Source organism: Cebidichthys violaceus, unplaced genomic scaffold (assembly GCF_023349555.1).
Source record: "Cebidichthys violaceus isolate CVI_PGR_0920_01 unplaced genomic scaffold, fCebVio1.0.p SCAF_3, whole genome shotgun sequence".
In the NCBI taxonomy this organism is placed as follows: Eukaryota; Metazoa; Chordata; class Actinopteri; order Perciformes; family Stichaeidae; genus Cebidichthys; species Cebidichthys violaceus.
Window position 1 is genome coordinate 1,077,478 of NW_027176483.1, and position 22,644 is coordinate 1,100,121.

Genomic DNA, 22,644 nt, shown 5'->3' on the forward strand with positions numbered 1-22,644 from the left:
ATAAACAGTTTGTATGTTTTTTCTGTGTAAAAATCTTTATTTGTTAAGTAACTAAAGCTGTCACATTAATACAGTATTTCCCTCCGAGATGTGAAGGAGTGGAAGTGCAAGTACCTCATATTTATACTAAAGTACAGTACTTGAGTAAATGTACTTGGTTACGTTCCAATGGAGTTTGGTGGAATGGATCGATCTGTGCTATGCTAACGTGCTACGCTAACGTTCTAGCTGCTCCACCAAACACTGTTTAAACGTAGATTTTTAGAACACAGTTGTATTCACATGTAAGTGCTTCAGACGTATTTGTCTGTAGAAACCCGATGCTTTAAGAATGACACGTGTAAAGTCGAGTCTAAGTGCTGCATCCACTGTAACCTGAGGACTGAAACTTAAAAATTTAATAGTAAACAGAAATAGTGTCAGAGTCTACATTCAAGCAGGTGAAACAAAGAAGAATACTTCAGTAAAATATAGACAGAGGGGCATGAATAAATGATATTACGTACTAATTAAAAGCATGTTTTGAGTGTTTAGAGTGAACCCAAAAAAGTCTGAATAAACACTAGAAAATGATTATTTTACTGTGCTGTTGAAATACACTATTGTCCCACAATGAAATGCACCAATGAAGCAACTCACAGCTGAAAAAATCAAATAAAGAGTTGAAAATGCTCCACAAAACAAACTAAATATCTTTCATGAAAAACATTTCCTTTCACTGTGAAGTTTAATTTCAGTCGTCCGATGTTGCACATATTATATAATCCACGTTTGGGTTCTGTTGTACAGTTGAGGTACTTGTACTCGATTTGAGTATTTCCATTTTATGCTACTTTATACTTCTACTCTACTACATCTCAGAGGCAAATGTTGTACTTTATACTTCACTGAATTTATTTAATAACTTCAGTTAGTTCACAGATTCAGATTATTAAAACAAAATGTAATCACCTATTGTATTATGATAGATTGAATTACTCAGCAGTGTATAAAGCCATTAAAATGAGCTCCACCTTTAAAGTGATGATCACAATAATGCATTGATGATTATAATTCAATAACATAATATATATTATTCTGCAAACAAATAGAATCTACTTTTGAAAACGTATTCCACCGCTGATAGATTCCTGTTCAGTAGTAATTGTATGGTGATTTCTTCTATACTAACACTATAAAAAACAGCATACTATAAATATTACTATGTAGCACGTAGAGTACACAGTTAGTGTGTTTTATGGTACTGGGACACAGTTTTCAGTCAAACCAATATTAATAACTTATAATCAGAACTATTTAAACCAGAGATTCAGATTCAATGTGATAAAAGTAGGATCAGTAGGATTATTACATTTTACAAAGTTTGTGCAAACTTAAACTGATATATTATATATATATATTTAATAATATATTATTATATTTATCACTATGACACAATACAGACAGTCTTCTCATCCACACATCTTTCTGCTTTTGTGCGTCAAACGACTGCACAGTTATAAAATAACGATTTGATCGTTTGAGTCTAAAAATGCTAACTGGCTAACGTCTGACAACCAAAATAATAACCCAGAATGATATATTAGTGGCTATGTGCCAAATGAACTCATGAAATGATAAGTGAGCACAGAGTCGGGAGTAACTGAAAATTGGCATTGTACCGTTTATAGAGTCAACATGGGCAAAGTGATTCATTCCTATACCAAGAAGAAGTGGAGCTACATGGATATATTAGTCACACATTTCATTAGCATGGCTTAATAAACAAAACAACATTTTAAAATCGTACTTTGCTGCGAGGATTTGTGAGCACGTCTGCAGTAAATCAGTGGGTTCCAACAAACAAGTGCATTGATGTGAGAGAGCAGCAGCAGGTGAGATGGACACGACTACTTTTTGTTAACAACAGATTAATAAACTCGAGCTTGCACTTGGTCTCAGGGAGTCGACGGTATTTGTGCAAAAAAATGAGTCCAGCGCCATCTGGATTTACAAAAGAAAAAAGAGTTCAAACTGAACGGCAAAAGGAAAACAGACGGTGGAAGACCAAAGTGCTTCTCAGATATACAAATGCAATACACAAAAGCAACAAAAAAAAGGCACTCGCCAAATATATTAAAATCTAATAGAGTGAATCAGTTAATAAACATTTGAATATACATTTCCCCCAGTAAAGGCCTTTTCACACATAGTCTCCAAGGAAATAAGCAATTTTTTAAAAAGTTAACACATTCAATCTATGATTCAAACAGTCTGCCAGTGTTGGAAAGTACATTTACTCTAGTACAATTTTGAGGTACTTGTGCTTTACTTAAGTACTTCCATTTTCTGCTACTTTATACTTCCACTTCACTACATTTGTTTTAGCTTCTAGTTACTTTGCAGATTAAAAAGACAAAATATAGTCAACAAATAATCAAAATATAATGAACAAAAGTGATGTACACTTTAATGAATCAAGAAATATAATCCAAAAATAGGATGTATATTATTCTGAAATGGGCCAGTCTGCATAATGAGTAATTTACCTTTTATACTTATATTTTGATGGTTATACTATTGTATTTTTACTTCTTACTATAAAACAATCTCTCTCTGTCTGTCTGTGTGTCCTTTGCATATCTTGACAACCATTCATCCGATCTACTTCACACTTGGCGGGTGTATTGCTGGGGATCCAAAGATGTGCAGTGTCTAAGTTGGTGCAATTTGGCCAGATGGTGGCGCTATAACGACAAACTTTATGTTTAAGAAATAAAATTATTGCTATTGCTACCACATTGATACCACATCCGAGTGAATATGACAAATTTGGTGCCATTTGGCCCATAGGTGGTGGTGCAGCAGTATCATCTATCTATAAAGGGAGGATTCTCTGCTTGTCTGTCTGTGTAGGTATGTATGAATGAGTTCCCTTTGCATATCTAGAAAATTGTTCATCCAATCAACTTCACACTTGGCGGACGCAAGCATGGAGGACTTGTAACTACTACACTGTAGCATACTAACTAAATTACTACTACGACTAAAGTAAAAGTTGTGACTACGTTTTTCCTCCACTGCTGTCGGCAAACACTGTGTTTTGTTGGTGCATTTTTATTCTACGCTGTGTTTGAAGTTTAAATTTGTATTCTACCGTTCACATCATAAGTCTAAAAACAAATACATCCGAACAGCTGATACTTGCACCAGGAGTTGTATAATGAACGGAACGCGCTCCAAGATTTGACATCAGCACATGTTCTAGATTTATCCAGATGACTCGGTAAACCTGCCTTTTGGAGGCGAATCTGTGGCAGATTACCAACAACATGGAGAAATAGAAAGCTGAAGTCTTAACGTGTAACATCCGGCCTGTACGCTGTTCTGCTAGCTTCTGAGACTCAATGCAATCTCTCATTGAGAGAAACTTTTACTGGTGTTTCTGAAAAAGTGAAACGCGTTCTGTTTCCATATTCTGAGATAAATTAGTTTCTATCAGAGGATATAAGAATTCAAACACCAAAGTTAACAACAATTCATTTGTTAGCATGAAACAGAAAAACTCCAGTCCTGATAAAAAAGTAACTATTGAATTGACTAGCTCCTCTGTTGGGCTACGACAGTATAATGAAATAAACATTAACATCTAATTCAAACCAGAGTCTACAGCCATGCAGATCTGTGCAGGTATAATGTTTACCAAATGCACCATCTTAGTTTAGCCTGTTAGCATGCTAACATTAGCTGATTTCAGTTAACACAAAGTCTATCTGAGGCTGATGTGAATGTCAGTAGTTCTCCAGGTATTTGGTCGTGAACCAAAGTGTTGGACACATCAACAATTAACAATCAGAGGATCACCAAAGTCATTAGGGTTCATCATCAGGGGAACATGAATGTCTGTACTTAAATCCATGGAAATCATGGCCACCCTTATCTAGACACAGCATGAAGTACACAAAATGCTTCTTTTTTTGTCATTTCTGCCAATGTGATTAAAATCAAGTTTCCTTATTGCTGTTAAAGAACCCAAAGTTCTAGTTTCCACTTTGGCTCTTCATATGGACGGTACGGTATGGTCGTGTGCATTATCGATCTCTACTGACACACGTGCCTTAACTGCTGTCTCAGCCTCTTTTTCCAGTAGAACAGGATGCAAGATGGGTAAAAATGTCAAAAATGTGTATATTAGTGGGAACGACATGACACTACAAGCAGTCATGCAGCAAGAAAGATGAACAAAAATACATGAAGGCTGTTTGAGTTCTACTTTAGGGTTTCACTCAACTGCAGATCTGTTCTGAAATGATACATTTTCTTAATTCTTTTCAGAACACTGGCGACAGATCGGTTTGGGACTTGGTGTGAAAAGGCCTTAAGGCACGATAAAACAGCAGCAACATTCAGAAGAAAGAGCCGCCAGTCGGTCAGAGTTCTGTCACGCTACAGAAAAAAAGGAACAAATGGGATCCAAAATGGCAATAAAAGTCATTTTCAACAGTGTGAAACCGTTGGCATTAGGTTGTTGTAACTTGACGGCTTAGTAGAAAAGAGGAGAACATAAAAAGTGCGAGCCGCCCGCTCAGAAGATCAGGCGTTTCCACTCGACCGCAGGGGAAACCAGAGTCTCAGAGGGTCAACGGTCAGACAGGAAGCTGCCAAACCAGGAAGAAGTGTCTGGACTTGTGACGGAATAAAAACAAAGAGGCAAAAACAAAAAATGATCTTCATATATTCAGAGAAAAGTGTTTTTAAGAATTGGCAGACAAACTGCTCCTGCCTGATGACCGGTCAGTCCATTCTGAAGGATCGACGATCTCGATGGGGTCGATCTGAGGAAAGACCACGAAACACAACCTCTGGCCCACGTACGTCGCCCTCTCTGCAGGAACACAAGAGTGATATGTTAAATTAAATATACGATATATATTAGCTAGAGCAGACAGAGTAACAGACTTTTTACCAACCTCCTTTTGGAAACTCACCAATGAAGCTGTAGATGCACTTTGGTTTTTCTTTCCAATGGACGCCCAGGAAGTAGACGGGTACGCCGGTGAGCATGATGACTAAACCGACGCCACAAACCACCGGCTCTGAGTAAAGACTGAAACCCAGCAGCAGCGCCCAGAACATCAGGTAGCACACAGGAACCAACAGGTTCACCTGAAGGAAACGTAGTACTTTACGATCATTCCCAGATTATGCATATATATAAATAGGTAATAAATCAAGAGAGAATTAGAGTCATTTTCTCCTATCATTTTCTTCTAACCAGAGGAGTCGCCCCCTAATGGACATTAGAGAGAATGCAGCTTTAACACACAATCTCCTGATTTCCTTCTGACATGCTAGTAAAGTACCTAAAATTTGTACTTTTACCTAAAAGTGCGCAGCACTTTTGTAAATCTATTCGGTTATATTCCACCACTGGCATAAAGAAGTATCGGTACCTTGATGGGTCGGAACAGGTTGGGTTTCTTCCAGCGGTAGTACAGCAGGCCTGCGATGGTGACGCCGTATGATAGGTAGTTGATGAAGGACACATAGTTGATCAGGTTGTGTGTCTCTCCGATGCAGAGTATAACAATTGTGGCAGCGCACTGAAAAACACAGCAAAGTGTGGCTTTCCTTTCTGTATGTTCAGTACAACACACATAGTATGGGATATCACGCCACCTAACTAAAGACAATTATATTTACATTCTTAAGCTCTTAACTTCAAGAAGAGCATCTCTGCCGAGTAAGGCCAATTAGCCTCAGCTAGTTAACTCGAAGCGCTGATTTCGAGTTCCTCTTTCCACTAGCTTTATGTCTCGGATTGAGCTTCAGGCATAAACAGGCGAAGAAGAAGTCTTCTGTCCGCCCCTGTCCTCGGGGTATGGCTTCATGATACCATCACGAGGGATGTCCATCCATGCCGGGAGAGCGTTCACTGAGCCCAAGTCCTGTGCCTTTTCTAGCCAGCTCAACCCAGGACTGTCGGTTATTTGCTTCTCAGCTGGAGAGGATCTACGAAGCTCAGACAGGCACCGCCCGGCCGCTGAGCTCCATGCTGTTACTCAAGATATATCAAGTCTGGCAGAGATTGGTACACTGGTGTCCCCTGATGGCCCGCTGGCATCTCTTCTCAATGGGGTCAGGACTGCCATGGATTACATTCTCTGCTGTGCAGCGCTCTCCCTATGTTGGTGGCGCAGAGATTCCAGTTGCTGACTCTTTCCTACGTTCTAGACAGAGACAGGGACATTGATTTGGATAAGCCAGCGACCACTGAAGGTTAGTTTTAGTCACTCAACGCCATCCAGGCGAAGGTTAAGCTGCAGAAGAAGCAGGCGGAAGCTCTGCTGCAGCATCATCACAGATGCTGAGGCCGTAATTAGCTGATCAGCATTCCTTGGCTGCGAGGGCCCACCACCCAGCCTCCAGCTGGGTTTTTGCCCCACCTCCGTTACCTCCCAAGAGAAGCTTTTCATGTTTTGTTCAGGGGTCCAGTCCCAACTGGCATTGCACTCCTCTAACACAGTCTCCCAAGGACACACAAATGTAGCCCCCAGTTTGGGTGCACTAAAGATCTGTCAAGTGAAAACAGCAAGTTATTCCGATGCTTTTCTGCAGTTCCAGTCAAACACGGTGAACACGGTTGAAGGAGATGAGGCTGTTGAGCAAGAAAGCAATGAGAGTTACTCAGAGAATGGAGAATGGAGGTTGAACACACCGGTGTGGCTCATTCATCACACAATAATTTTGGCATAGCAAATAACTAATGCCCGCTGAACTGAAGAGTTCAGTATCTCGCTCAAGGACACTTTGACATGCAGACAGTAGGAAGCAAGCCACCCTTGTCTTCCATGGCTGATGCACATCGGGGAAGCGATTGCGCTAGCGTACCCATGGCCCAACGCACTCCTGTATGCATTTCATACAGCATGGCCCACCAGGTAGGGAGCCCAACGGTTTCAATGAATCACTGCTGCCTTTCAGAGACCTGGTTCACGATGCAAACTTCCATCACAGTCGTAAACCGCAACGTCTTTAGAATACAAAGACCCCAACACCCCGAATGTCAACATCTTTGGCTAAAATAAACATTTTTACACTCTGAGAAAATGTGTTATTTGTTGTTGTACTGTAGATGTTCACCACATCACCATGACAACCAACAGCATAATCTGCAGAGTGCAGACTACAGAGAGTCTCTGAAGCTCTCTGATCTCTCTCACGTGGGTTCTTTATATCCAAGTTAGGACTTAGGTAGGAATTTAAAAATCTCTTACAAAGTGGACAGTCTATGGATTTCCTTCTCTGTCCACCAGCTCTGCAGACAGACGTTACAGAAGCTGTGGCTACACGACAGGATGACGGGATCTTTAAAGACCTCATGACAAACCGGACAGCAGAGATCTTCTTCTAGTCTGGAAGCCATTTTAGTCTCTGAGTGAAGCTGAACACACAGCAGGCAGACGGCTCAGCCACTCCCTGTTCCCTGAAAGTTCCTCTGAGTCTTTGTTCTTGTAAAACTCTTGTTTAGTTTATGGATTCAGCAGCTGGTTGAAGTGGTTTTATCCCAGTCTTTCCAGGATTCCCTCCGGTAGATGTCCTCTGTTAGTGGGAGTGGTGGTTTTGGTGAATCGTATTGTACATCTCCACTAGGACAGATGCAGGTGCACATTTACATACATTCACGTGAGTGACTGCATAATTCTCCTGGTGGAAATAATAACACCATTTTGTAAAGAGGACTTGCTCCAACCTAAAAGCATTGAAGACCATTCAAGCATGCAGAGTAGCCTACTCAGACATCAAGCTTTGTGACTTCATTTTTGGGATGATGCAAACATCACATTGGCTCTTTGTTGGTTTGAGAGTAAGAAATAAAGCGCAAAAGCAAGACCGGATTTCCAACTTCATTCATATTAAATCAACTATGTCTTTACCCTTAGCAAATCTGTAATCCAAATTTCCATTGATGCGTTTTTAAATACCCTGCTGATGTTCAAATAAACACAAACGTACACTAACAAGTGAGACAACATCCAAATAAATACTGTATGTAGATGGATGCATCATCTGAGTGAAGCACAAACATTGGTGCATCATCGATGTGAGGTTGTACGTACGCAGACCAGCAGGGCAGGGATGGGTGTGCAGTTCTTATAATGGATCATGGCCAGCAGGCTGGGCAGGTGACCCTCTCTGGCTCCAGAGAAACACAACCTGAGGGCAGAAACATCAGACGGCCCGTCAGCAGCCACATTAAAGCAGAGTATAGGAGCACGAGGGAGCATGAGGGAGCAGCTCTCACCTGGAGGAGGTGAACAGGTAGCCGTTGATCCCTCCGAAGGTGGACAGAGCCACGGAGATCGGCATGATGACGGAGAACATTCCCAGCAGCTTCTCTCCGAACGTCTGGACAGCAGAACGACAGACAGAATCACTGACGCGATGAAACACCACAACATGAATGTGGGAGATGGACAATTCTAGGGCTGCACTGAGTAGGTAGACGTTGACATTCAAATTCTAAATCAACATTTGAACGCTGCACAGCTTCTTCGTCTGTTCATTGTGTTTAAAGTCGTGTTTCGGTGCAGATGAGGATCAGACAGTATGATACTATTTGTAGAATAAGACTCCAGTAGTGGCTCCCATCAGATTGATTCAGACTCGTGTGATCTAGTCCAAAAGTCAAAATACTTTGAAAAAGATGTTATAATTTCCAAAATGTCTAACAAATTGTTTCAAATTTGTTGCCTTTTATCTGATATTGATGCACTTTATACTCTGTGATATTTATAGTATCTTATAGAAATGTATGAATTCTGGATCTACTCGTCCTCTATTGTAAATGGAACTGTAATATTTATACCTCATTTTGTATGTCAAGATTGTACTTGAGTAGATGTACTCAGTTACATTCCACCACTGGTTGCTTGTTCCTGATCTAGAAAGTGTTTTTTTTTTATCCACCGCTGACCTAAAATATCTGAGAGATGAAGCATAATTGCGACTCATCGTCTTATGGCCAACGTTACTCACTACAGCCACGGCATTGGATGACAGCAGCTCCTCGGGCGACATGGAGGAGAAGTAGGCGATGTTGGTGAGCGTGTACACAAAGGTCACCAATGGTATGGAGATGTAGATGGCACGAGGTAGATTCCTGACCGTGGTCACACACCATGCACAGATGATACAGTCAAAACCAAAAAGAGCGATCAAACATGCATGAAGGTCGGGTTCACACACAATCATAAAATGTAGGAGCTGGTGGCTGAGACCAGCCAGCGTGAATGGTTAATGGAAACCAACACAAAGAACTATTCCTGCACATTATGCCTCGTAAAACGACAAATTGTCATGCTACGCTCTGTTTTTTGGACAGATTAAACAAACACAACACAACATGCAAAAGAGATGCTGGTTGGTGGATTTTGTTACCATTGGACGGAGCCAGGCTAGCTGTTTCCCTCTATTTCCAGTCTTTATGCTAAGCTAAGATAACCGGCTGCTGGTGCCACCTCAATATTTAATGAACAGATGTGAGAGTGGTATCGATCTTCTCGGCCAGAAAAACAATGTCAAACTATTCCTTTTAAGATTGGATTTAGACAAACGCTGCCCCTGAAAAAAAAGCCCCAAATGTCGCCAACAGTCTGAGCAAGCGGAGCAAACGAACAAGCTGAGTCAGAAGGTGGAAGATGTTGAGAAGGTGATGACAAAAGCGGGTATATTCACCGTCTGGGTTCAACCACTTCCTCCGTGACGTAGTTGAGGAAGTTCCAGCCGCTGAAGGCGAAGGACGCCTGCAGGAAGGCCAGAGCGATCTGACCCACCGTCGGCGTCCTTTCCATGGCGAAGGCCACCTGGGGAGTCAGCGCCTCGTAGTTCCCTGGAAAGATAAATCAGACATTTGAGGGGTTTCTTTCTCCTTCAGGGGAGCAGCAAAGCTTTATGGGTCACAGGCTGAGGATGTTACCCTTGCAGATCTGGACCAAGCCGACCACAATGATGAGGCCCAGAGCCATCAGCTTCCCCACCGTGAAGACGTCCTGGATCCTGGTGGCCATCCGAACGCTGGAGCAGTTCACCCAGGTCAGCAGCACTGAGCAGAAAACACAGCGTGAGGATCACAGTCAAACCAGGAGGACTCTGGGAAGACTGACTTAAGCTGGTGATCTTCTTCAAAAACATTTTGTTGAAATTCTCTTCCCATCCCAAGAGCAATCAATAAATACAATGCTCTGACAACAAACGAGAGAAGAATCTGGTATCTGTTGTTGTCACATGGCTGTAATAAGCCAATAGGTCCAGTAATTTAATTCAGCCTGAAGGTAATGACGGGCTACCTGCCTGTCTACCTATGAGTACTAACCACAGACTGTGTATAAGAAGTACACATAGTCATCAAGACGTCACTCAATGGTTTGTGGACTGACGTCATGAAGCCTGGAGGTCAGCGATTTCCCTGTCACCATCTTGGATTACGGCCGTCGCCATGTTCTTGTTTTTTTGCAACCAATGAAGGTAAGTAGAGACGCCGTATACGTCTCTGGTAGAGACCTGTCAATCACTGTGTAGCCCCGCCCCTAAAGCATCCCCTGCTTCATGGTGTGTTTGACTCTAAATGGAGCATAATGTACTAAATGAACATCATGCTGTATTGAAGAAGACTGTAAACTAGAGATTGAGACCATAAACTCATGTTTACAATGTTTACTGAGGGAATAAATCAAGAGAGAAGTAGAGTCATTTTAGACTAGACTTCTATACAACCAGAGGAGTCGTCCCCTGGTGGACACTAGAGAGAATGCAGCTCTAACACATGTGAAGTTTTGGGTTCACTTGGCAGAACTAGGCCTGCCACTAGGCCTGCCGCTAGGCCTGCCGCCTGGTACTAACAGTAGCCGTGCTGGTTGTTTACGTTCATTATGATCATTTTGGTCTTAAAGGAACGGGCTGTCATTGTGTTTCTATTCACTGTGTTGGAGCTATTTTTATTAGTTTGATTATTTTGTTGTTACTTTTGTATTTATTTTAGTTGACACTAGGGGGCACTATAACCATTAGGTGAAGGGGTATAAGTAGTAGGTATGTCTATGTCAGGTGATGCACCAGGAAGGGGTTGTGAGAGAGAGACTGCAGGAGGAACGTTTGCTTTTGTTCACAACAACAAAATCAACCTAAAACACAGTTTAAAATTTGCAATTTATTCGGACGGAACCAGGATAATGATGTCTGCTTACAATGATAAAAGGATTGTTTCTATCTGCATATGACACTGTAAATAACCATAATGTTTCACATTAATTCTCATGGAAAGATTCCACCTTCAATATTCACAGAATTTTGCAAAACCTATGTCGGACCACACGTCGTAGTCGTCTAGCATAACCTGGCGCTGATAATCTACTGGTGTGGGTCAAGCTTCAAAAGCACTGAATCCTACATTTCCCATAATGCAACTGAGCAGCGTCTTGTCACTATAATACAAACATCCTCCAAACTCCAGTTTGTACGGCCAGCTTTCTGTTACGAGTGTGTATTTGATTCATTATCTTTTTTTTTTTGTTGTCGTCTCAAAACCCAAACTGACATAAGCCTGATGACATCACCACAGTGTGACATCATCCAGGGCACTTCCTCAGACTGGACAAAGGTCCCCGCAGAGCAACAGAAGACTTTATTACAACAGGCCTATTGTTACTGACCACGTTGAGAAAAAGTGACTTTAAAAAAACGTACACTTGTGCAAGAGTGCTCCTTTAAATGCTCCAGCGCCCGTAGAGTCACGACAGTGGGGAGCCGGCGCTGGTGTTCCTGCCGGCGGTGGGCGGCAGCAGCCGGTTGCCATGGGAGGCAGGAATGTGGGAAACGGGCGAGCGAGGGAGGGCAACGATTGTTTCACCTCGTCCATCATTGTCACCGGCTTTGCCCTCGCTCTCTCTCATGGTGGCCTCGCTCTCCGGCACAAAGACGAGCTGTCAGCCCCACAAAACAGAGCACTTCCGTTGCGAAGAGCAAACAAAACGTGGCAAGGCACCCCCCCCCCCCCCCCCCCCCCCCACACACACACACACACACACACACACACACACACACACACACACACACACACACTCTGCAACCCCAAGAATCCTGGGCAGAGCTCACGTTTCAGCATCCAGCTCCCAAAAAAAAAACCCAACAAGTGAATGATGGAGTCAGAGGAGAGGAGTCACACACTGAAGTCTCGCCGTTTCACAATGTCTACTCGTTGACAGGACAAAGAGACTTTGAGGATTAATGGCGTTCAGTGCAGGTACCAAGCAATTAGGCAGCCTGACGGGTCCACACGGACGAATGTGGACTCAACACGGCCGTCCTGCATCATGGCCTGAGGCCTGTCGCTGCTAGTACTGACGGTCCTGAAGGGTCTTATGCAGCATTTCTTCTTCGATACGTCGATGTTTGATGGGACCCTTCCACGCTGCTCTCACATCCATCCTCTGCTGAGGTTAATTGTCTAGTTTTTCCTTCTTCCATTACTCTTCCATGAAATATTAACGACGCAAAGTGGAGTTCGTCACCTTTGAGCCCTTTTGCTAATTGTTGAAGTCCGACTGTACTTTGTGTAAAAAGGTGTCGGGTGTGCTTGTTGTGACCATATCTGGACTGAGGACGTCTCTGTCACTAGACATCCCACCTTCTAGTCCTGCTCTCCTACTACAGCTGCTACATCAGAGACGCTTCCCCTCTGACTCCCAGAGGAACAGACCTGCAGTTTATTGATGAGCCGGATCATGATGAGCATTAGAGAGGAGAGGACCATCATCCTTCATGAATGATGCAAGAAGTGCTGAGAGCCGGTCTCAGCGTGAACACCGCCACCGCCTCTCTCTCTCCACGCAGAGTGGATCACAGAGCAGCGGTGGAGCTGTTCTGTGTGACGGTGTATTCGAGCCGTTGTAGGTCAAAATAAATCAATTAAGGTTCACGAGATAAAAGTACATTTCTGGGAAATATAAAATCGTAAGATGTTTTGTGAAGGAACCACGTTGTTTTTTTGTTTGTTTAGTTTTTTCCTGTAAATTTGCCACTTAATCTCAGAGAATATCTGAACTCTTCACATAAATGTACAACTTATTTTTTGGTGATTTTTACCGACTTTCTTCAAATAAATTTTGAGATTTTTTAGCTAAAAATAAAAGTCCTGCATTCAAAATCATACTCAAGTTAAGCTACGAAGATATTAGTATCATCAAAATGTACTTATATTAACATATTGTATAATATATATTATATTATTGTGTTCATCATCTTAATGTTGAGCTCATTTTAGTTACTTGATACACTGTTGGGTAGTTTAATCTATAACACATTATCATGTATTAATTGATTATATTTAGTAATCTAAATACCTAAAGTAACTAAAGGTATCATATAAATGTAGTGGAGTAAAAAGTTCCCTCTGAGATTTAGTGGAGTAGCAGAAAATGGTACAAGTACCTCAAAATTGTACGTCAGTGTACTTCAGTGCAGTACTTGTTTCAGCAGACGATGCTAAACACGTGTTGTTTTTTAAGAAGGAGTCCTTCATCTCACCCTCCATGTGGGAGAACCTGAGGAGGAAAGGAAGAATCACAATCCATCAAAGCCACTCACGGAGACAGGTGGCCGACAGCATCCGCGTCGCCATGTAAGGAGGAACGCAGTCGGGGAAGACGGGCTGCAGGACGTAGCTGGAGAAGGTGAGGGCGATGACGGCCAGCGTGGTCGGGTACATGATGAGGACGGCGCTCCACAGCAGGAGGAACCTGGAGGAGAGGAAGACCCTCAGCGAGTACGGCGCTCTCCACAACTCAGCTTTAAAGGGTCATCTACATTACATGAATACACTTTACATGTACTACTACTACTGTTACAGGTGAGGTCTACGACTGCTGGTGTTGGACCATGCTGCACCATCATGTTGTCAACTGAAAGTGTGGTGTACTTTAGTGCTGCAACTAACTTTTACTAACCATTATTATTATCATTTCTATTTGTAGTGCGTTATGGTGCAAACAATGTGAATTTATTGTTGTGTAAGTGCACTAAAATGTTGAATGTCTCAGTGCAAGTTATTCTTTGAATCAACTTAATTAAATCATTGAAAGTTTTCTTTAAGCACTAAGCAATTCTGTTGGTCTAACTTCATTTATTAGGGTTTGATCAACGTAATGTTCCACTGTAAAATGAGTTCAACCAACCCTAGTAATTAAGTTAAACCAACCCTAGTAATTAAGTTCAACCAACCCTAGTAATTAAGTTAAACCAACCCTAGTAATTAGGTTAAATCAACCCTAGTAATTAAGTTAAACCAACCCTAGTAATTAAGTTCAACCAACCCTAGTAATTAAGTTCAACCAACCCTAGTAATTAAGTTCAACCAACCCTAGTAATGACGTTCAACCAACCCTAGTAATTAAGTTGAACCAACCCTAGTAATTAAGTTAAACCAACCCTAGTAATTAAGTTCAACCAACCCTAATAATTAAGTTAGACCAACCCTAGTAATTAAGTTCAACCAACCCTAGTAATTAAGTTAAACCAACCCTAGTAATTAAGTTCAACCAACCCTAGTAATTAAGTTAGACCAACCCTAGTAATTAAGTTCAACCAACCCTAGTAATTAAGTTCAACCAACCCTAATAATTAAGTTAAACCAACCCTAGTAATGAAGTTCAACCAACCCTAGTAATTAAGTTGAACCAACCCTAGTAATTAAGTTAAACCAACCCTAGTAATTAAGTTAGACCAACCCTAGTAATTAAGTTCAACCAACCCTAATAATTAAGTTAGACCAACCCTAGTAATTAAGTTCAACCAACCCTAGTAATTAAGTTAGACCTACCCTAGTAATTAAGTTCAACCAACCCTAGTAATTAAGTTAAACCAACCCTAGTAAATAAGTTCAACCAACCCTAGTAATTAAGTTGATCCAACCCTAGTAATTAAGTTAAACCAACCCTAGTAATTAAGTTCAACCAACCTTAGTAATTAAGTTGATCCAACCCTAGTAATTAAGTTCAACCAACCCTAGTAATGACGTTCAACCAACCCTAGTAATTAAGTTGAACCAACCCTAGTAATTAAGTTAAACCAACCCTAGTAATTAAGTTCAACCAACCCTAATAATTAAGTTAGACCAACCCTAGTAATTAAGTTCAACCAACCCTAGTAATTAAGTTAAACCAACCCTAGTAATTAAGTTCAACCAACCCTAGTAATTAAGTTAGACCAACCCTAGTAATTAAGTTCAACCAACCCTAGTAATTAAGTTCAACCAACCCTAATAATTAAGTTAAACCAACCCTAGTAATGAAGTTCAACCAACCCTAGTAATTAAGTTGAACCAACCCTAGTAATTAAGTTAAACCAACCCTAGTAATTAAGTTAGACCAACCCTAGTAATTAAGTTCAACCAACCCTAATAATTAAGTTAGACCAACCCTAGTAATTAAGTTCAACCAACCCTAGTAATTAAGTTAGACCTACCCTAGTAATTAAGTTCAACCAACCCTAGTAATTAAGTTAAACCAACCCTAGTAAATAAGTTCAACCAACCCTAGTAATTAAGTTGATCCAACCCTAGTAATTAAGTTAAACCAACCCTAGTAATTAAGTTCAACCAACCTTAGTAATTAAGTTGATCCAACCCTAGTAATTAAGTTCAACCAACCCTAGTAATTAAGTTAAACCAACCCTAGTAAATAAGTTCAACCAACCCTAGTAATTAAGTTCAACCAACCCTAGTAATTAAGTTAAACCAACCCTAGTAATTAAGTTCAACCAACCCTAATAATTAAGTTAAACCAACCCTAGTAATAAAGTTCAACCAACCCTAGTAATTAAGTTGAACCAACCCTAGTAATTAAGTTAAACCAACCTTAGTAATTAAGTTAGACCAACCCTAGTAATTAAGTTCAACCAACCCTAATAATTAAGTTAGACCAACCCTAGTAATTAAGTTCAACCAACCCTAGTAATTAAGTTAGACCAACCCTAGTAATTAAGTTCAACCAACCCTAGTAATTAAGTTGATCCAACCCTAGTAATTAAGTTAAACCAACCCTAGTAATTAAGTTCAACCAACCTTAGTAATTAAGTTGATCCAACCCTAGTAATTAAGTTCAACCAACCCTAGTAATTAAGTTAATCCAACCCTAGTAATTAGGTTAAATCAACCCTAGTAATTAAGTTAATCCAACCCTAGTAATTAGGTTAAATCAACCCTAGTAATTAAGTTAATTCAACCCTAGTAATTAGGTTAAATCAACCCTAGTAATTAAGTTAATCCAACCCTAGTAATTAGGTTAAATCAACCCTAGTAATTAAGTTGATCCAACCCTAGTAATTAGGTTAAATCAACCCTAGTAATTAAGTTAATCCAACCCTAGTAATTAGGTTAAATCAACCCTAGTAATTAAGTTGATCCAACCCTAGTAATTAGGTTAAATCAACCCTAGTAATTAAGTTGATCCAACCCTAATCAGTTACGTTGATCAGACCTCAGCTGAATGCTGAATGCTTAAAGAAAGCAGTTTGATCGTGTGGAAACACGTTATGAGTGAATAAATACAGATAAAGATAGAAGCGTTACAATCACACTGTTAGAATCATTAAAACACATTCAGTTCACCTTCAGGAGCCATCCTATATAGAAGTGCTAACGCTAATGATGAGCTAATGTACTCTGCTAATGTGAGTGAATCTGAGTCCAAAGTGAGCGCTAGCAGAAAATCAACCCTCACAAAGTTTACTACAATTTACTCCACCAACCAGTCCAGGTGCAGTTTCACATCCAAAATGATCATCAATTCATCATTTTATTTTTCGTAAGTAGCATATATGAATCCTTGAGTTATGGCCAAGTAATGTTTTAGAGAGACAACCGGAAAATATAAAGCCTCTCTCCAGGCCACAGCTGTTGCTGCCGTGGAAGCTTTAAGAAATAGAAACTATGCATGACATAGTTGGCATGTGAATTCTTGATTTATGGCCAAAAAAAAGGTGTTGTGGGAGGTCACAGCGACGTTTAACCCCCCAAATATGAATCACTTCATCCTCGAGTCCAGATGGACGTTTATGGCAAAATGTGAGGAAAGTCCCTCAAGTATTTCCTCAGATATCGTATTCAGGGTTACGTACGAACAAATTAACGAACGGACCGACGGACGGACGACCCCAAAAACCAAATGTCTCCGGTCTCGCCTATCGCCAGCACGGCGGCATAAAAATATCCGAAAACACATATCCTCAACCTTTTCACTAGTCCACTATCTGGGTAGTGGTGCTAATGTCTGGTGAAAGTTGCACCCTGAACCCCGTCCTCTGCAGAAGACCCAAACCTTCCCACACAGCACGGTCACGAACCGAGAGTTTACTACCATCAAGCACCGAGCCGAGCCAACGTCCCCTGGTTCTGCACGGACTCGAGCCCTCGTGGAAGTACAGCAGAAGCTCTTCAACTCACCCCATCAGACCGCCGAATATCTCGGTGACGTAGGAGTAGTCTCCCCCAGACTTGGGGATGGTGACGCCCAGTTCAGCGTAGCAGAGGGAGCCCAAGGCCGCGATGCAGCCCCCGAGCACCCAAACCACCAACGCCAGGCCCACCGAGCCCGAGTGCTCCAGGACCCCCTTTGGGGAGATGAAGATCCCGGAGCCGATGATGTTCCCTGAGGAGAGGAGGAAGAAGGTACCAGGAGGTGTATTACTTCTGTTCACAAAATAAAACAAAGCCTCCGCTTGTTACCCAGATAAAACATGGAGATCACATGTTAATACCAAGTGGACTGGAGGTCTTCATATCCTGGCTAATAGTTGTGGAGCTACACGATATATACTTCTTCCTTCCTGTGTGAATGTGTCTCTTCACCTGTTGTGTCTTTGCGTGTAATCACAGGTGTGCACTCGAGTCACATGACTTGGATTACATATCGAAGGTGCTATTGATGACATAAAGCAACGTATCCGTGTACAAGAGTCTATGAAAAGTTGCTCCTCATTTTTGGTGCGTTTCCCTACAAAAGTCCAGCAACACGTGTCAATTTCCACTCGTTTACATGAACACAGACTTTTCAAAATAAACTTCCGTCTTTACAGGAAGAGGGTTAAAATGACCATGAAAGTGCCGTAACTACATTACGCAAGTTACGTGACAAATAAATCACCATTGACTTCTCGTTGGACCCGCCCTGTGTGTGCTTTAGTGCTCTTTATACTTCCTCGTTCATGACGATACATGTTGTATCCCGTGTGTCATAAAGGATAACATACAAAGTCATTTCGTGGGATACCTTCATATTACGGCGCATTACTTTTTGTAGGTGTGCAACGCCAGTCCACAACCCAACACTACGTCCACTTCTTATATACAGTCTGCGGACTTGAAACAGAACTTGTCTCGACTTGTTGGACTCGTTGGTTTTGACAAAGACTTTGCCTCACCTCTGCATTCTTTAACTTCTTCAATATCTAAAGAGCCTAGCAGCTGGTGAGGACAAACGTGTTCATTAATCCAGCCCAACATTAGCATCGGCATGCTCACACAGCCCATGTGACTGGTTTGGAAGGGGTGTTCTCATGGTATGCATCACCCAGAGCATCTCCAACATGTCTTTACTTTAAAATAAACCCACCAGTGACCCGCTGAGAGACCTCGGTCTGCAAACTGTTCCCCTGTGAGTTTATACAGAGGGCATTAAAAGACAAAAGAGCTCTATAACGGAGTGAGTTAGAGAAGGAGGTAAAGGCCATCACTCAGGCCCGGGACAATCCCTCCTGCCCCAGAGCCTCAGTATGCAGCGTAGAGTACCAGCAGATCCGACACATTCAGACTACAGCGCTACCAGTAGCGCGGCAGAAAGCAGCCAAGTGGCACAGACGGCCATTACATAACCAGACATAAATTATCCACCCGAGGGCCGCAGAGGTGGGAAGTGACCGACTCACCTCCCGCATCCTGCGGCTTCCTAAAAGTGACAAAAAAACCCACTCAGAGTGTGGTGTGGTGCAGATGAAGCTCCACAAAGAGAGGAGCAGTTCACTTTACAGTGGCAATGAAATGTCTGCTGAGAGTCGATCGCTGAGGGAGGAAACACAATAGCGGTTGAAGGAATCGTGTGGTATTTATATATTTGCAGTATTACACACACACACACACACACACACACACACACACACACACACACACACACACACACAGATGAACACAAAAAGCCTGTTAATGAGGATTTTCAGAAACTCAAAAGCTTCTATACCTTTTTGTTTCGGCTCACAAAAAGGTATAGAACTCTTAAGGAATGCCACTTTGATCTGTAGAGGCAGAGAAGGACTCTTGATGCTGATCCCGGAGCAGCCATGCTTGTTCACTCGCTGCTCTCTCTGAATGGAAAGGTGCTTCAGCATTCTGCACACAGGAAGAAAGAAGAAGAAATGTCCGCCTCAAGGCGAGTAACAACAGCTCAGCCGAAAGAGGGGAAGACGTGGTCCAGCTAGCCAAAAGACAAAAGCTAAAGATCAGACCTCATGAGGGTCACTGTGACGTTGCGACCGCTGGGATCCCCTCTAAATGGACCGCAAAGGGACTTCAATATTTCCTCTCATTCACACCAAGATTTAAGACTCAAGCTTTGTTTGCCTCATGGCGTCTATTGTCTGTGAGCCACCAGAGGACCAACACACTGAACCAAGTGAGACGGATCAGAAACACCACGAGTGTCACTCAGAGATCTGACTGACCACCGTTAACCTCCACTATAGAGGAGGGATTGTTCTGATCTGTGAACTCATATCTCATATTCATAAACTACTGTATTACCTTTAAACAAACCCTGTAGAGAAACAAGTCAAGTATTAAATGTCTTATAAAGACACAAAGTAAACTATTTGATTTACTCACGAGTAGATTTTTAACACTTCCTGATTCTAAAACGTCTCGAGATGAATTGACCAATGTGTTTTAATCACCTTTTATTTCTTCTTGCTGTCAAAAAGTTAAACTTCAGCGTCTACAAACAACTGAGGAGAGGACAGATTCTGTCTTTGGGACCATATCCCACGAATCGACTCATCTCAACCCTCGTCACATTTCAGACGCTTATAGTCAGAAACCTGAACACACCCCGGAGTCTGCAGACCCTCACGGTGCTGAATGCAGGTTGAATCTAACTCACATGCTCTTGTTTTTTTAAGTCCGTCAGAAGAATAAAGTGACCTTTTGGTGCTGAAGTTCGGTTGAAACCAGACAGCTGGTTCTCCATCAGCCTCCTCCAGGTGAACTTAATATTAATAACCCACCAGTTCTTTTTAAGAGCGGAGTGATGCAGACCTGGATGCTGCTGCTGCTGCTGGTGTGTGTGTGTGTGTGTGTGTGTGTGTGTGTGTGTGTGTGTGTGTGTGTGTGTGTGTGTGTGTGTGTGTGTGTTTTAAAGCTCTCTGCTGGCCGTTCTGCTCCAGCAGACAATGTTCTTCTGCTTGACCACCAGGCTGCTGCTGGACTTCACATTATTTTAGCCACGTAAGCACTTACAACTCAGTTTGGATGAACATGCAAACAAACATGGAGACTTTGTGACGACCCCCCCCCCATGTAGTGGTCCACAGGAGCTGTATTCTGAGCCTGCTTGTCATGCACCGGGACCGGGTCCTGCAGAGACACTTCGGTATTTAGCAGCTCTCTGCAGCTCTCTTGTTTTTTTCTCACCTATGATGATGGTGCACGCGCTCAGCAGCCCGATCTCCTTCTTCAGCGTCACCCTGTCGGGGATTTTCTCCTCCTCCTCCTCCTCCTCCTCCTTCTTCCTCCTCTTCTCCTCCTGCTGCTGCTGCTTCTTCTTCTTCTTCTTCTTGCCGTCCGTCACGGAGCCGTGCGGCCGGCAGCTGATGCCCCCGCTGCTGCCGTTCTGTCCATCCATGTCCGCCTGCCCGGGTCCGGTCCGGTCCGTCCAGTCCACTGTGTCCACCCAGTCCCAGTGCTCCCAGTGCTCCTGTCCTCTCCTCGCTCCGTATTCATGCAGACTGAATGGGCTGCGCTTGCGCAACAACCTGCCGCTGTCCAGGGTAGAATGTTAAATACCCTGGACTCTCGCGGTGCGTTCAGGGACGCCGGGAAGAACCGGACCGTGTTTTCACTGAAGTCACACTCTTCAAATGCAGCAATCCTTAAATCCTGTCCAGATCGTTAACCTTGACGATTCTTTAAGCTAACTATGTACACATGTACACTATTACATAGATGGGCAGTATTTCTATTACTTGTATTTCAAATACGTATTTCAAATACTTTTGAGTATTTTGTAATTTGTATTTGATAGGGCCAATGAAACATCTAACGTAATTTGTAACAAAATACTTTAGAGTGGAGTACGTTTGTAATTAAAATACTCAAAATACTTTCTCCACGAATCAAAAGTTCAGAGTTCAGTCTTCAGATCTTTGATTGTCTGACAAGATAAATATGTTTTCTGAGTGTGACAGACGTCAATAGCTTGATGTATAATGTATGTCTGGGTCCGGCTACATAGCCTATTGTATAAACATGGTGATGGTTATAATATCAAGCTAACAAAAAACATTAAATATCCAATTTATTTTATTTAAAAGGCATATTATGAAAGTATTCTTAGTTTTATTATATCATACATTCTACAGTTGGCCAGGTGGACAACATGTCTCATTACATTACATTACAGTCATTTAACCTTTTAAAAACGAGGCCTATTTGCAGGCCTCAACTCGAATAAAGATAAGAAATACCTAATTAATTGTATAAAAAAAAATAAAAAAAATAATATTTTTTTTTAATATATTTTTGAGATGAGAAAAATCATGGAACTATCAGAATACATGTTACTGGTTCACATAAGATAAGGATGGAACACAGCAGAACTTGGAAAACTCAAAAGCTCGATCTTGAAAAACAGCACTTTTAGGGTATTGTTTTTTGGAAAGTATGGGTATCCAAGACTTTTAATATGCTGGGCTCTTAGAACAACTGATATAGGCTCTATATACACAGCTATACATAGATACAGTGAAACATGTATGAAATATAGAGCATTTCAAATTAGAAAACTGATCAAATACTCCAATATTTGAATAAAAAAGCATTTTTAAAATTCAAAAACACTCTATATCACTTCTATGTATCACTCATGATGTTCATTGAATCAATAGACCGAAGATTGGACCTTTTTTGAGTGTTTTAAGCTCTTTCTATGCCCTTTTTAGTTATTTAGTTTAAGGTCAAATCCTGCTTCGACTCTCTGTTCAGGGCTGTATCTCAGCCCCCCCTTCTCCGATTTTCACCATTGAGACATCCTTCGAACCGTAGGAGCCAATAGATTTGCCTGGAATTGAAAGCTAGATGATTGACAGCACTATTAGCCAATAAAGCTCAAAAAGGTCCAGCTCTGAAATCTGATTTGCTGAGCTTCCAACCCTCCCAAGAATCCGAGGAGTGTCGGAGAGACACGAATCGAACGGATTCACACGGAGCACCAGCAGCTGGACAAACATGAAGTGGAAGTAGGAGATATTCCATTTTTTCGCTGAGATTCGACCAAAAGTAAGTACAATATTCGATGAAAGCTGTGTGACTTTTTGTGTTCGAAGCTGAATATCTCTGCGATGGTTTAC

At 41.8% G+C, this 22,644-nt stretch overlaps 1 protein-coding gene across 1 annotated transcript; it reads right to left on the bottom strand.

Moving 5' to 3' along the window:
• Positions 1-94: 94 nt before the first annotated feature.
• On the bottom strand, positions 95-21,005 carry slc7a10b (solute carrier family 7 member 10b). The gene is made up of 11 exons (XM_068723404.1): positions 20,711-21,005; positions 17,477-17,681; positions 13,624-13,775; positions 9,959-10,084; positions 9,718-9,871; positions 9,019-9,142; positions 8,285-8,388; positions 8,100-8,196; positions 5,433-5,582; positions 4,968-5,145; positions 95-4,864 (listed from the first exon to the last, which is right to left on the bottom strand). Exons 1-11 carry the CDS (start codon positions 20,919-20,921, stop codon positions 4,734-4,736), a joined length of 1,632 nt encoding a protein of 543 aa, XP_068579505.1. The 5' UTR covers positions 20,922-21,005; the 3' UTR covers positions 95-4,733.
• Between the last annotated feature and the right edge of the window lie 1,639 nt (positions 21,006-22,644).

Excerpts from the sequence above, each read along its gene's own strand:
- slc7a10b (XM_068723404.1), bottom strand. The coding sequence starts at position 20,921 with ATGGATGGACAGAACGGCAGCAGCGGGGGCATCAGCTGCCGGCCGCAC. Across the intron at positions 5,583-8,099 it reads TCCCTGCCCTGCTGGTCTGC|TGCGCTGCCACAATTGTTAT; the intron begins GTACGTACAACC and ends TGTGTTTTTCAG. Across the intron at positions 4,865-4,967 it reads GTGCATCTACAGCTTCATTG|AGAGGGCGACGTACGTGGGC; the intron begins GTGAGTTTCCAA and ends GTGTTCCTGCAG.